At 40.1% G+C, this 14350-nt stretch overlaps 1 protein-coding gene across 3 annotated transcripts in view; it reads right to left on the bottom strand.

Moving 5' to 3' along the window:
* Positions 1 to 14350, bottom strand: part of EGF (epidermal growth factor) — a 107823-nt gene that overhangs the window by 20337 nt on the left and 73136 nt on the right. For 2 of the 3 annotated variants that reach the window (XM_011970570.1, XM_011970572.1), the window contains 5 exons: positions 13441 to 13560; positions 8727 to 8843; positions 7873 to 7998; positions 4067 to 4189; positions 2558 to 2705 (listed from right to left, as the gene is read on the bottom strand). In XM_011970570.1, the coding sequence (XP_011825960.1) occupies positions 2558 to 2705; positions 4067 to 4189; positions 7873 to 7998; positions 8727 to 8843; positions 13441 to 13560 (634 nt within the window). The remainder of the gene's footprint in view (positions 1 to 2557; positions 2706 to 4066; positions 4190 to 7872; positions 7999 to 8726; positions 8844 to 13440; positions 13561 to 14350) is intronic. The other variant, XM_011970571.1, reaches the window with a different exon arrangement.

The following is a 14350-nucleotide window of genomic DNA, read 5'->3' as shown; positions in this document are numbered from 1 at the left end:
AGAGATGGGGTCTCCCCATGTTACCCAGGCTGGTAAACAAGAATTTTTTAATGTGTTGTGGTATACGCTGAATCAAGAATTGAGGGCTAGACAGAAGATTAGAAATTATGGTTTAGGAGTCACGCAGCTGGAGGCTACAAGATTCTGAACCTCCCTATACTGCTCCTAAGATCACTGCTTGAAGTATTCTATAGATCCTGCACTGGATGGATCAGCTGACACCACCGAGATCAATGAACTGGCTCATCTGAACTTGTGGCCCCCACCCAGGAACTGACTCAGTGCAAGAAAACAGCTTCGACTCTCTATGATTTCATCCCTGACACATCAGCACTCCCGGCACACTGGCTTCCCCTAACCCACCAAGTTGTCCTTAAAAACTCTGCTCCCCGAATGCTCAGGGAGACAAACTTGAGTAATAATAAAATGATGGTCTCCTGAAAAAAAGAAAAAATTGAGGGTAGAGTATGTTGCATCTCTCAACGTGATTTGACCATACGGCCTGTTTTTAAGAAGCATTTCACAGCACTCATGTTGGGGGATCTTGGTCCAAAGGAGACCTGCTCAGAAGGGTGGCTGAAAGACAGAATGAATGAGGACCTCCTCTGAGCCCAGGTTTGGAGCCTCCTGAGCATCTCCAAACCAGGAAATCTTTGAGGAATACCTCGGGCATGGAGACTCTCAACTCTCACTTCTGCTGCATCACCCCGGGGGCACCCTGTGGTTTCCTGTGGCTGAGGGGAACGTCCACTGCCTCTAAGAAAGGAAGGAAGAGCTGGCTCTTCCAAAACCTGCTTACAGCATGAAGAATACTCTGTACAGAATGATGCCCGCCTAGGAAGTGTTTCTAATGAAAGTTGGACCGGTAAAGCACTTCCTAGAGACTTGTTATTACGGAATTAATAAAACATAAGGTGAGGTCATCAGGGCAGGAAGAGGCAAGGGTTGAATAGTTAATTAAACCACATTTTAATTAAATATACAATTTAAACAAGGTTATGATCCAGATTACTGTGAACTCTGGTAATATTTTAAATATTGCTTTAGATTCAAGGTCCTTAAATTTGAGTCTTATCTCCAGTTTGTCATTTGTAGCAACTCATGTTTAAAATATTATCAGGGAAATATGATATTTTCATCAGGATTTAATGACAGAAAGAAAAGCAGTGTGCTGAAGAGTTCATCAATCATTTAATAAATGGATGCTATCAGATCCAAATGAAAACATTGTTCTAAATGCAATATGTAGTACCCTTTATATTATTATAATGATTTTTATAATCTAAAGTATCATGGAGGAAAACAACCATGACCTAATAAATTTGGACATTTGTTTTTGTAATTTCGTTATTTGGAATGATCAGAAACAATGAACAGGCAAAACCAATTAGATTCTTAACATTAAAACTAGCAATAACTATTTCAAATACCCAATTTATCATAGGTTAGGAAATTACAGCATGTAAATATAAATATGAAAACAGAATTCTATAAGGACTGAGTCATTTTTACTAGTATCCATGAGCAATTTTTCACCATTTTTGTCATGTGGATATGATTTCTAGTGCAAGGCCATATGCTTTGTCACAGAATATAGCTTACTCTTCCATGCATTTAGTCATTCTGTTCATTATTACTGATGAAATAAGAGAAGACTTTAAGGTTATAGTAGCTATTTGTGAGGATCAGACTATTTCATCACCCCTCCCTCAGGCACAGAGAAAATTATCAATGGATCAGGAGCCTAACCCTGGGAGACCTATTTGTTTTTTTGGTATCTATCAGTTTCCTCCTATTGCCTTGAAAATATGAAATGAATTAAAAGTAAAATTTGAGGCAGAACTGGCTATTGTGGGTTTGGGTTTTGTTAAAGGGTCCATAGGAAAGGTTTTCGGAGTGAGCACAGTGGGAACGCCTCATAATGTGAGGGCTTCCTCAAATCTCCTTTCCAGGTTGACACTTCACCCACTGTGAAACCCTCATGGGGGCAAAAAGGGAGCAAAAAGCAGCAGCTGCAGTATCAGCAATTGTTACTAAACAACAAAATGCAAACGTCAACTGTTACGAAGTGAAGAAAAAAAATATATATATTTAGTTTTGGAGAAAAATATTTTTGGACTCTGGCAAGAAGTCCAATGTGAATATGTAAGAAACTTTTATAAATCCAGAAACAGATCACGATGCTCACACGTAATGTAAAGCACATTTGATGGAAAAAAAAGTTTCAAGGAATTATCTCACACACTTAAGTTTTTCAACCAGGATGAGACATTTAATTCCTAGACTATATTAGTAGTAATATCAAATTATTTCAGTAAAAGGGGAAATCACCAACTCCTTAGATTCATACTTATCACCAGTAACTGGAAGGGGGCATTATGATACACAAGGAGAATGCAATGAAGTGCACACACATGGTTCATATGTGTATGTTTATATTTTTCCAGAGGAACATCTAATTGCAGAAAAACATCCTAAGTATACATTTTACAAATTAGCTACAAGTTATGGACTGAATAGCATCTCTCTGTGCCATCAGCAAGACAGTTTAACTTACTTGCATGCATACTTGTCCAATGCTTCAATATACATGCACACACCATCATGGAGGCAGTATCCATCGTGGGACAGGGGACATCCAGAGTCACTATTTCTTACAGAATAGTGGTGGCCATCTTCCCTGAGGTGAGGGGGTGGAGTAGAGTCTAAAAGAACCCAAGACATTACTTTTACTTTCTGAAGGGATTAGTGTCATTCGAGTATCAACATCAGGAACTAGTTTCTGTGAATAGTTTGTTGCATAAATCTTTTAGTTACAGAAGAACTACTAGAAGGGACATTAGTTTCACTTTCCTAGCCGGGCCTTAGTCATTCACTATGAAACCAGCCGTTCCTCCTTTGGGCTCAGTATTATCTGATATGTAAAGCATATTGGAGGCAGGTAAAAGAATGGCCAATCCTAAGTCGCCATGTGAATTCAGAGTCACTAATCTCATACAAACAAATCTGTCACACACAAATGTACACTAACCATGTGAAGTGACAGTTAGCTTCAGGGTCTCTGTGAACAACTGGTAACTCTATGGTTTAAAACCTACCCATCAATGCACAGTCCATTACCTCCAATATCATGCAGTCTCAAAAATTTCTTTCTCACAATGCTTTCTTCTAAAAACTGACTTTCAGAGGAGCCCTCAAGGACAAGACTGTAGCAACTCTGACAGGAAGAAAATGTTCCCCTAACAGAGGGAATGCCAAAGTATAATAGTAAAGTCTCTTTTATGGAATGGTTCACTGCTTCCTAAAAGTTAAACATGTGCAGCTGACTATATAAATATAAGCAGTTTTCAATACCTTTAAGAAGAGCAAATTATTTGAGAAAAATAACATGCTAAAAAAAAAAAACAGAGACCAATTAAGCACATAATTTTTCTTCTTAGGATGTTTTCTGCTTATAGGGCTGACAGGCAAAAAGTGGGCAGTGATGGGAAAGACGCCCATCCTGGTCTCCAGGGTCTAGTGGAAACCAGCTCCCCTTCTGGGGTGCTGATGATGAGATGATACTGCTGTTACGGGAAGAAGGTTCAGGAAGCAGGAGTCAACCATTGTGAATATTGAAAAAGAAAGAGAAGAGAGCTGGAGTTCTAATTCAGAACAAGAAATACTGCCTTTTTAAAGTAATATTTTAAAATCCTTGAAAGTGATTTAAAATGCTGAGTCCAGACATTCTCACCCACCTGCCTAGCCCTGCAAAATTTATCCAGTAGTCCCACAAATCGACATCACAAATAGGGAGATTAGTTGCACCATTAAAAAGAGACACCCATGTTCCCATCTTTATTGGATTGTGAGTAATAAAAAAGGATTTATTCCAGATGCTATTAAATTAAGAAAACCTGGACCATTTCAAATTCTCAAGCACAACATCGTCCTAATCAGGAAGGTCAGCTCTGCAGCCTGACTGAACTGAATGATTTTTAGAATCTCTAATGCAAACAGAGATTAGGGTGTAGAATATCCCTGAGCCAAGTCCCTCCCCTTCACTGCAGACCACCCACCAACCTACCAGGGCAAATCAGTCCTGGTTCAGACAGGCGCCCAGCACACATGCAGGTGTAGCCTCCCTCTGTATTTGTGCAGTTGGCATTCTCTCCACAGCTGTGCACCCCCAGTTGGCACTCATCAATATCTGTCAGAAAAGACAGAGTAGGGGAGAGAAAAATGGGGTACAGAAAAATAAGAGGGTTTTACAGTTGGACAGCCTCTGGAAGAGGAGCTTCGTCAGCTTCCGTCATGCTCTATGTTCTCAGAGCCCTATGCATTTTTAGGTTTAAAGGGACTTTCACGAATGTTGGAGAGATGAAGTAGGTTCTACAATGCATGCCCATGCAGGTGTTCTTTTCCTTTTTTGTTTCCTTTTTTTTTTTTTTTTTTTGAAAGACTCTCACTCGGTTGCTGAGGATAAGGTACAGTGGTGTGATCATGGCTCATTGTAGCCTTGACCTCCCAGGGTAAAGCAATTCTCCCAGCTCATCCTACTAAGTAGCTTGGACCACAGGCTCGCACCACCATGCTTGGTTAGTTCTTGTTTGTTTGTTTTTTAATGTTTTTGTAGAGAACAGTGTCTTGCTATGTTGCCCAGGCATGTCTCAAACTCCTGGCCTCAAGTGATCCTCCTGCCTTGGCCTCCCAGAGTGTTGGGATTACAGGCATCCTGAGAGAGGCTGGAAGCTTTCTTCCTGTTTTGAAGGAAAGGAGATTTCCCAGAGTTGGAGATTAGTAAACGACCTCTAGGCAAACATTTAGAAGTTCAGATCCTAAAGATTCATACTTAACTTTTTTGAATAGATATCCTGTCATTGGCATACATATTATATCAAATACAACAGTTTTGCTTTTTTATGTAAGTATAAACTATATCAGAAAAACCATCCTTTTTTTCCTGACTACCCACCATTTTTTCTTTCTCAGTTACTGCCACCCTAACATTTAGGGCCTCTCTTCCTCTCAATTTTACATTACTGCAAGAACAGCCTTACTCATTCCTGGATCCCATGTTTCCTCCATGCCATGCATAAACACCAGTGCCACATTATTCTCCCTCCAGCACAACGATGATAAACCCATCATTGCACCACTTTACTCAAATGTTGCCAGTGGCTCTCTGTTGCCTAGAACTTTGCTGTCCAACTTGCTAGCCACTGCCATATGAGAGTATTGAGTACCTGAAATGCATGTAGTTCATATTGAGATGTGCTGTGAGTATAAAACACACATTAGAGTTTGAAGACTTAGTACCAAAATAAAAAAGAATATTAAGTATCTCAATAATTTTTATACTGATTATATATTAAAATATTAATATTTTGGATATATTTGAATACATAAAATTTTATTGCAAAAATTCATTTCACCTGTTTCATTTTACAGTTGTAGTGTGGTTAGTAGAAACTTTGGGACAACACTGACTGACTGACCCTCTGCCAGTTTCACTGGAGAAGTGAAACCTCAGTAACTAACCCTCAGATTTTAGTCTTCTACAGAAGTAACCCAACCCATCTGTTACAGGCTGAAATGTGTCCCTGCCCCTCCAATTCATATGTTGAGCCCCAACTCCCAAAGTGACTGTATTTGAAGAAAGCGTCTACCAAGAGGAAAGTAAGGCTACATGGGGTCCTAAGGAAGGGGTCCTAATCCAGTAAGATTGGTGTCCTTAAAAGAAGGGGAAGAGAAAACAAAAGAGGAAGAGAAACTAGAGCATTCTCTCCCTCTCTGTCTCTGTCTCTCTCTGTCTCTCTCTCTCTCTGCACATCAAAGAGGAAAGGCCATGTGAGAACACAGTGAGCAGGTGGCCATTTGCAAGCCAGGAAGAGATCCTTCATCCAAAACCAAATCAGCCAGCACCTTGATCTGGGACTTCCAACCTCCAGAACCATGACAGGATACATTTCTGTTGCTTAAGCCATCCAATCTAGGATATTTTGTTACAGGATACACTACCTTATCAGCCTTAGTTTCTGTTCTTCCCCTCATATAACCTAAACTTAGTGCTCAACTAGGCTACTCTCTACCCTTAATGGCAGTCATGTGATCTGTTCATGTCTGGACTCTTCCCATCCCTTCACATTTCTGCAAATGAAATTACTTATCCCCCATGCTCCTTCCAAAATGACACTTCCTCCCCGAAATCTTTCCCAATACCTCAAACAGATATTTCTCCCAGTTCTGAACTTTCATTGTGGTTTTTACTTCGCTTATGATATGCACTCTTCTTCATCACTGATCACAGCTATATTTCTTTTAGGTTACATGTTCCTTGCAATCGAAGACTACCTTTCTCATCCTGATATTTCTCACGGTTTCTAGTACTGTGGCCTTACTCTTACTAGGGGCCAAATAAATATTTAACACATTGAATTGCTATCCTGGATGGCCCAAACCAACTCTTTTATGAGTTTCTGTTATAATTTCAATAAACTATTACCTTGAGAGAGAGAGCTTTTCCAAAGCAAAGACAAAGATGTATGCTTGACCAATAAACTCAACTACTCTTAATAATAAGAAGGATAACACTTTTTTTTACATAGCACTTTTTATATGCCAGACAAGGTTCAAACTATTATAACTACATATATATATGGGGCGAGAAGAGAGAGTGAGAGCGAGCTGGGGGAGAGAGAACACAGGAGCAAGCCCACCGCTTCCACGGAGTCCGAGGACTCTGTGCCAACCACGCAGGCAGGGCGAGCACACCCCATTGCGTGCTTGCTACTGGAAGGAGATGAGTTAGTAACAGTGTGAGAAACCAGAGCCTAACGAGTCTAAACATCCAAGAAGAGATACCTTCCTTTCTCTTCAAAGGAAATTAAATATGAAGTCTGCTTGTCTAAATTATCTATGGGCCTGCTTAATTAGAGCCGTGACATTTTCCTGACTGACAGCCAAATATGTGCTTAAAAGAGTGTTTACAGATGTCTGTGGATTCCACAAAACTAATCCTATAAAGGTCTGATTTAAATCAACCAGATTCAAAAGATTGATAGTTATTGATATTTCATCTTTAACCTTAACAAGTGGGAGAAAGCAGTATCATTTGAGTTTCTTATCAGTTTCTTATGTTTTCAGAAAGAGGGAAAGAAAATACTGAAAGAGAAGTTTTAAAGCGCTGTAAAACACTTCAGATAATCACTTCCCCGTGCTTCAGATGGCTTCAGGCAGGTTTTCGCTTGTACGTGATGTCATGCTACTGACACCTGGAAAGGTACGAGACATCCAAGACGCGAACTCCCAATCCAACGTGCCACACCCAGACCTTGCCACAGGATGGGGATTATGAAAGAGGGTTGAATCATTCTTTACTTGTATCTCAATGTCAGTGGCTTGACTCTCCCACCTATTGAACTTACCAAGAAGTGCAAGAGGAGCCCTTTGACAAGCCACACCTCCTTTTCTTTACACACACAGCAGTGACTTCCAACAAACTGTCATCACCTCTGCAGTTCACCACATTTCTCTTACCAAATTCACTGACAAGTAAATGCTGTCCAGCTCCCCACATGATGGCTCAAGGTGGGAAGTATTGGTGAGACACTGGTGTCACTCAAACCCCAGAAAGAATTACAAAGGCAGAGGAGTAAGCAGCCTCCAAAGGGGCTTGAAGCTGACCGGAGCAGTCATAACACAAGGGCACAAACTTGACTGTTCACCAAGAATGGAAATATGTCAGTTTCAGCAGTCACACAACTCTTTAAATCTTGACATGTGTGTCACCCCAATTATATCCTGTCTTCTCTCTGCTCACTGCACCCACACTGTTTCCTGATTTCTGAGGCCTGCCTCTGCCCTCCTCCCTTGGCACATGCGTCCTCTTACCAAGACAGTGAATCCCATCTCCTCGGTAGCCTTCTGAGCACTGGCAGACATAGCCGCCTTCGGTGTTGATGCACTTGGAGGAGGCAGGGGGGCACACTGGGACACCCATCTCACATTCATCTATATCTGTGGGCAAAATTAGGAACTAGTACAATATTTAGGCAATCCTGATATAAATGGGACTAGTTGGAAAGAATAAGCATAATCGTATATTCAATTCTTATTCAGTCCTTTACAGGTGCTGTTTGCCAACATCATGCACGCCCTGCATCTTGGACATAAAGTTCACAAGTTACTGCTTAATCAGTCTTTACAGAGTTCCCACCTATCCGATTAGGCAAATATGTAAACAAATCACTTTCTGCCAGAGTTTCAGACCGTAAGGACTGAGATCTTTCCAGCAGTCATTAAATTTTAATTTTGAGGCTATTAATATGAAAGAGGAACCTATCCATTAATCTATTCATTTGATTAAAACTTATGACCTAAGCTTCCGGGGCAAAAGCAACAGTTGTGCTTTCATTGGAATTGGTGAAGTCATAAACTTGACTTCAACTCAAATTCATGCTTCTGAAGCTAATTATAAATTCTTCCCCTTAATGTCAACTGCATATATTGCATAATTATAAAATTGTACTATAAACTCAATGTCGTATGTTTACATTTGTATAAATATGTTTATAGGTCTCATTTTCTAGGCATGTCATCAATTTATTTTTTTTAGCTAACATCAAATAACTTATTCAAACCTGCTGATTACATAAATCCTCCTGGAGCTTTTGAGTCAGAAAGAGCAGAAAGAATGTTTCTGGTTCACTATTGTCCAAATATGTGTATTTGCCCTTTGCTCTTACCAGAACATAGTTTTCCATCCCCAGCAAATCCTTTCAAACACTGACACGTGACATCCTCTCCCTCTGAAACACACTGAGCATACGTGCTGCATCCCACAGGAGCACAGTCATATTGATCTGCAAATAGCAAGAATCCCGTGCAGTTATTTCCAGACAGAGAAGAAAATGGACTTTAATGTTCTGGTTCTGCAGAACAGTCCACCATTTCCTTTCCAAAGTTCTGGGACAGGTTAATCTCCAAATAGAAACACTTAGTTGACCTATAAACTACATCTACTTTAAAAGATCCATAGCTGGCTGGGTGCAGCAGTTCATGCTTGTAATCCCAGCACTTTGGGAGGCCAAGGGTGGATTACTTGAGCCCAGGAGTTTGAGATCAGTCTGGGCAATATGGCGAAACCCTGTCTCTACTAAAAACACGGTGGTGTGTGCCTATAGTCCCAGCTACTTGGGGGCTGAGGTAGGAGGATCAGGAGACTGAGGCTGCAGTGAGCCAAGATGGTGCCACTTCTCTCCAGCCTGGGTGACAAAGTGAGACACTGTCAAAAACAACAACAACGACAACAACAACAATGAGATGCAGAGTCCCATAGCCATGTTTCTGTTTGTGTGCTCTCAAAGAACTTTAGTCTTAAAGCACTATCTGATATTCAAGGAACCCTATATGAACTTATTTATAATTTTTAAAAGCATTTGCAATGTAAATTATAAAATTGCTAGAAGCAAATAGACTCAAATTTGAAAGGCCTGTTGCTTATTTAAAAACTTCCCAACCATTTGGACAACAAAAGGAGTCAATCTATTCTTATTCCCCAAAGACACACAGACTAATAATTAGCAAGTAGATCTATGCACTAACATGGCAAAGAAATTCAATCATAAAAAGATTTACTGCCAATTTACTAATATCATATATAAGAGAATATGTATGTCACAATGTGTGTTTATTATCAAGATTTATGTAGTGACTTGCACACCTCAAGGCACTTTTACAAAGTCATGAACCATACAAGTTAAGTGCAGTAAATGGATCATTTCATTTCATACTCCATTGAAATGCAAGTGCCCCGGGGGACAGAGTTACCTGTTGAGCCATGAACACGAGCAAGTTTTTTTTTCTTTGCTTTACTTATGTATGTAATCATTCTCCAAATGCCACCCCGCCCTACCTTTTTGGAGTCAGGGGAATCTGACATACCACAGTAGGATATAAATTATCATCTGTCTATTCATTGGTAAGCTTGCTCATCTGACTACAGAAGAGATTTCTTAAAAAGCCCTCCGAACTTGCTGATAAATTAAAGAAAGTCAAACGATCTAAGTAGGATTCGGGTGGCATGTGAATGCAGGCATTGGGTAATTGCATTTGATTTGCTTAGCTACTTGAGTGAGATTTCTCTTGTGGGAGCAGATGCCTTTCATGCTTGCTTGGTCATCTCCTGTCACTCATGACTCTTAGAGATGGATAAGTTGAGACCAAATCAATTATCCGTTTAATTCAGCATTTATTTGGAAGACTAGCTCCCAAATCACAAGGCTGCTCAGAGTGTAGAGTGGACAGTATCCGATTACTACCCAAGACGTTTTAAATCACTTGCAGAATTATCTTAAATTAGAATATGATTCAGGATTTATTTGGTAACATGTAAATCCAAGGCAGCTGTGTGTAATGAAAAGCAATAGTTATGCAGTTGTTGGAGGGATGGGCTACAGCCAAAGTTGTTGTTGTTGTTGCTGTTGTTGCCACAAAGGAGCTCTGGAATAAATAAATACCTGTGCTCACATTCCTCCTCTCTAGAACAGCAGTGACAATTTCTGCCAGGTCTATTTTTCATGATGGTTCTAAGGACTAGAATAAAAAGTGACCTTAAAAAAAACTCTTTGATCAAGATATCTGATCAAATATTTGATCAAACACTCTTTGATACATATTTAAATAAGGATGACAAAGAAAGATATTGTGATAATTTAAATAAGAATTAACCTTTATCACACTAGAAGAGACTCCAGGTCCTGTTAATAAAACTAATATAATTCGGCCGGGCGCGGTGGCTCACGCCTGTAATCCCAGCACTTTGGGAGGCCGAGGCCGGCAGACCAAGAGGCCAGGAGATCGAGACCATCCGGCAGATCACAAGGTCAGGAGATCGAGAACATCCTGGCTAACACAGTGAAACCCCGTCTCTACTAAAAATAAAAAAAAAATGGCCGGGTGAGGTGGCGGGCGCCTGTAGTCCCAGCTACTCGGGAGGCTGAGGCAGGAGAATGGCGGGGACCCGGGAGGCGGAGCTTGCAGTGAGCCAAGATCGTGCCATTGCACTCCGGCCTGGGCGACAGAGCGAGACTCCTGTCTTAAAAAACAAAACAAACAAACAAACAAACAAACAAAAACCCTCTAATATAATTCATTCAAAAGTACCTACTACGTATTGGGCCTTCCTGAGAGCCAAAAATATGGTGGTGAAGAATAGGGCTCTGCTACTGACAAGGGCTCTGCTGTTTGCTGTTTTGTATATTTAGTTATTGAAGTACAAGTGTAATGAGTATGACCAAGGGGCAGAACTGAGGTTCCAAGAGAGCTGCAATAGGCAGCCGTCGCCCAGTCAGGAACTAGGAAAGGCTTTGTGAGCCAGTGGGCGGAAGGACACACAGGACTTTGAAGGGCTAAGCAGCACACCATGGGCTGAGAAAACAACTAGCGCACGTGTCTGTGTCTGTTGGAAACAAGACCAGGGTGAGGGAAGCAGGCCACAGAAAGCCAAGGGTGAAAGGGCTGGTGAGCCCTTGTTGAGTCTGGGGAGGTGTCTAAAGGTTGTTTCATACAGGGCCCAACAAGCCACGTGAAGAATTTTAGATTATACTCTAAAATCCTAATGTGGAGTTTTCACATTGTCTTTTAGCCATAGATACTTTGTTGATGTGAAATCTCACTCTGAAACAGAAATTAGACCCCCGAGCCTGACTTAGGTGTAAGTAAGGCTTCACAAGCTAGTACAACACAGAACACAATCCAGGTACGGAAAGATGCGGGGTTTTTCACCAGGACAATCAGTCCCTTCTATTCTGCACTAGTCTCCAGGTATTAAGCCAAATTCACAAATCCTTGATCACTTAATCACTCCCCCATTCCCACCTATCTGTCATTTAGTCTTTCAGTCCCTCAACCATGAGTCTTTCAAAATATGCTCTATGAACCTTTAGGGATTCCTGGTGACTTTGCAAAGGTTCTCTATATCCCTAACATTGGTGTAAAGTATTTTATTCTATCATGCTGGTTGTCTCCACAACAAACTGTGGCCTTGAGGATAGGATGATATTTAGCTCATCTTGGTATCCCCAGCACTTAGCACAGTGTACGCCAAATAAGTTGCTGAACACACAATATTCCTAATGTTAACAAAGTTTTCCAGAGCATCTTATTTTCACATGAATTAATTATTTGGTCCTAATTTTCAAAAACCTTTGGTCAAGTCACTAACTTAATAGATCTTAGTCTCTCAGCTTTCACATCTGTGAGCTGATTTGTAATGAGGAAATTAGAGATTACAGTTGACCCTTGAACAATACAGGTTCGAACTGCACAGGTCCACTTATACCTGGATGTTTTTCAACTGAACACAGATCAGTATTATTGGTGAGATGTGAAACCTGCCTACACGGATGCCTGATGTTTTGAATACCTGGGTTCCATGGGTGACTGTGACTTGCATATGTGCAGATTTTGATATACTCGGGGATCCTGGAATCAATCCCCTATGGATGCAGAGGGATGATGAAATATATAATCTAACATTCTCTGCAAATGTTAGTTATTGTTATTATTAAAATTATGAACCTCCTTATTTATATCTTATAAAAAAAATCACACTGATAAGGTGAGGTAAGAAGTACCCAGAGCCATGTACATCAACAAAGTAGTTTGCAGACCACGAAAGTTGGGTAAAGCATCTCCTTAAATGTCCTAATGTGGAGTTTTGAAACCTTTTTTTTTTTTTTTTTTTTTGCCACATACGTCTTGTTAAAATAAAGTGTTACTTAGTAACACGAACAAATAAAATATTTCAAAGTCAAATTGCACTGCCCTAAGGGCAGCGACCTAAAGTGAAAGGATGGGGTTTGCAGAAGCTCTATGGCTGAGCTGAACCCAGCTGGAAAACCACTGACCTCCTGAGTGAATATGGAACAAGAAAGACTTAGGTTCCCTAAAGTTGTTACATACTGAACACATGATTTGGCATTTTAGTGACAAATGTGCAACACAGAAGAAAAAGATTCCAACACTTGCTGTTTGTGGACTTTCTGCAGCAATTGAAGTGCTCAACCTATATTGGCTTATCAATTACTATCAACTTTTCAAGCTAATGGGAAAACAGCAAGGTGGACCCAATACCAAAAATATCAGGGGTGGATGGAAATACATTCAAATATGTTGTCCCATGTTTTACTTTTATTTCCAAGTTACTTTGTTTCTTCACAGAACAAAGACTCTCATCCAAAGACTCTTAAGGTGTCCTGTTTATGTCCACACTAATATGCAGCCATCTTTCTCAGGCACATCATTCAGAAGACACAGACTTAGGGAGTCCGAGGTTTGCTTCATTAGCCTTGTGTAGAACTTAGCCAATATTAAGTTAGAAAGGTAATTCAAAATTTCTCATTGGTAGGATGAAAACTGTTGGAACCAAAGCTATATTGGAGAACTGGTTATTCATACCTGACACCGTGATTTCAGCCACTAGCATGTGTTGAGATTCTGTAATGTTATCTTCTGACACTCTAGTCTTCGATAAGGTGTCCAATGGTGTTACCTGGTTCTTTAGATCAACTTCACCACCTATTGAAGGTCAATGGATGCAATTAAATTTAGCTTTTCTGTTTCAAAAAAAAGTTTGATTTCATTTATGTTCATGACTATTCATTGGTTGTGAATTCAGACTCATTCTTACAGTAAGAGGATTCAGAAACACTATCAGGGTCTTGGTAACTTAATAAACCTCACCCTGCTATCCCACACCCTCTCATTTTCACTGAGCACTTAATGATTTAGGGGATAAGGAACCAGTAGGGAAGAAAGATAGGACTGTTTCAGGTACTGGCAAAAAACAAGAGTAAAATACCAAAATCCTTAGACACTTAATCAGCTCATAATCACAGCCCACTGTTATTAAGGACAAAATAGATGATCTCCCCAACTTGTCTTCCATACACATTCTTTCTCCTTTATGCTGCTTTCATGCTTATTTTAGCCTGATTTTACCTACATCTTATAATATGAAAGGACATAAAAACGTCATGATTTAATACAGGCATAAGATTCATGCACTTCCCACTCTCAGAATGGAAGAAATGGATTCTGTAAGACAGCAGTTTTCTAAACTGTGATCCACAGAACCCTGGGATCATCCTTCAGAGCATCCCTAAAGTCATAATTCTTTTCATAATAATACTATAAAGTTACTTGCCTTTTCCCACCATGTTCACATTTGTACTGATATGGCAAAAGGAATGTGGGTAACAGCTGGTGTCTTAGTATAAAAAAAGGAAATGACAGCAAAATCTACCAGTAGCTGAGCTCTTCACTGCCACACACTCATATTTTAAAAGAAAGAAAGAAAGAAAGAAAG

This window comes from Mandrillus leucophaeus, unplaced genomic scaffold, assembly GCF_000951045.1.
Source record: "Mandrillus leucophaeus isolate KB7577 unplaced genomic scaffold, Mleu.le_1.0 Scaffold956, whole genome shotgun sequence".
NCBI lineage: Eukaryota > Metazoa > Chordata > Mammalia > Primates > Cercopithecidae > Mandrillus > Mandrillus leucophaeus.
Note: the sequence above shows the minus strand (reverse complement) of the source record. Positions and strands in the feature narration are given on the sequence as shown.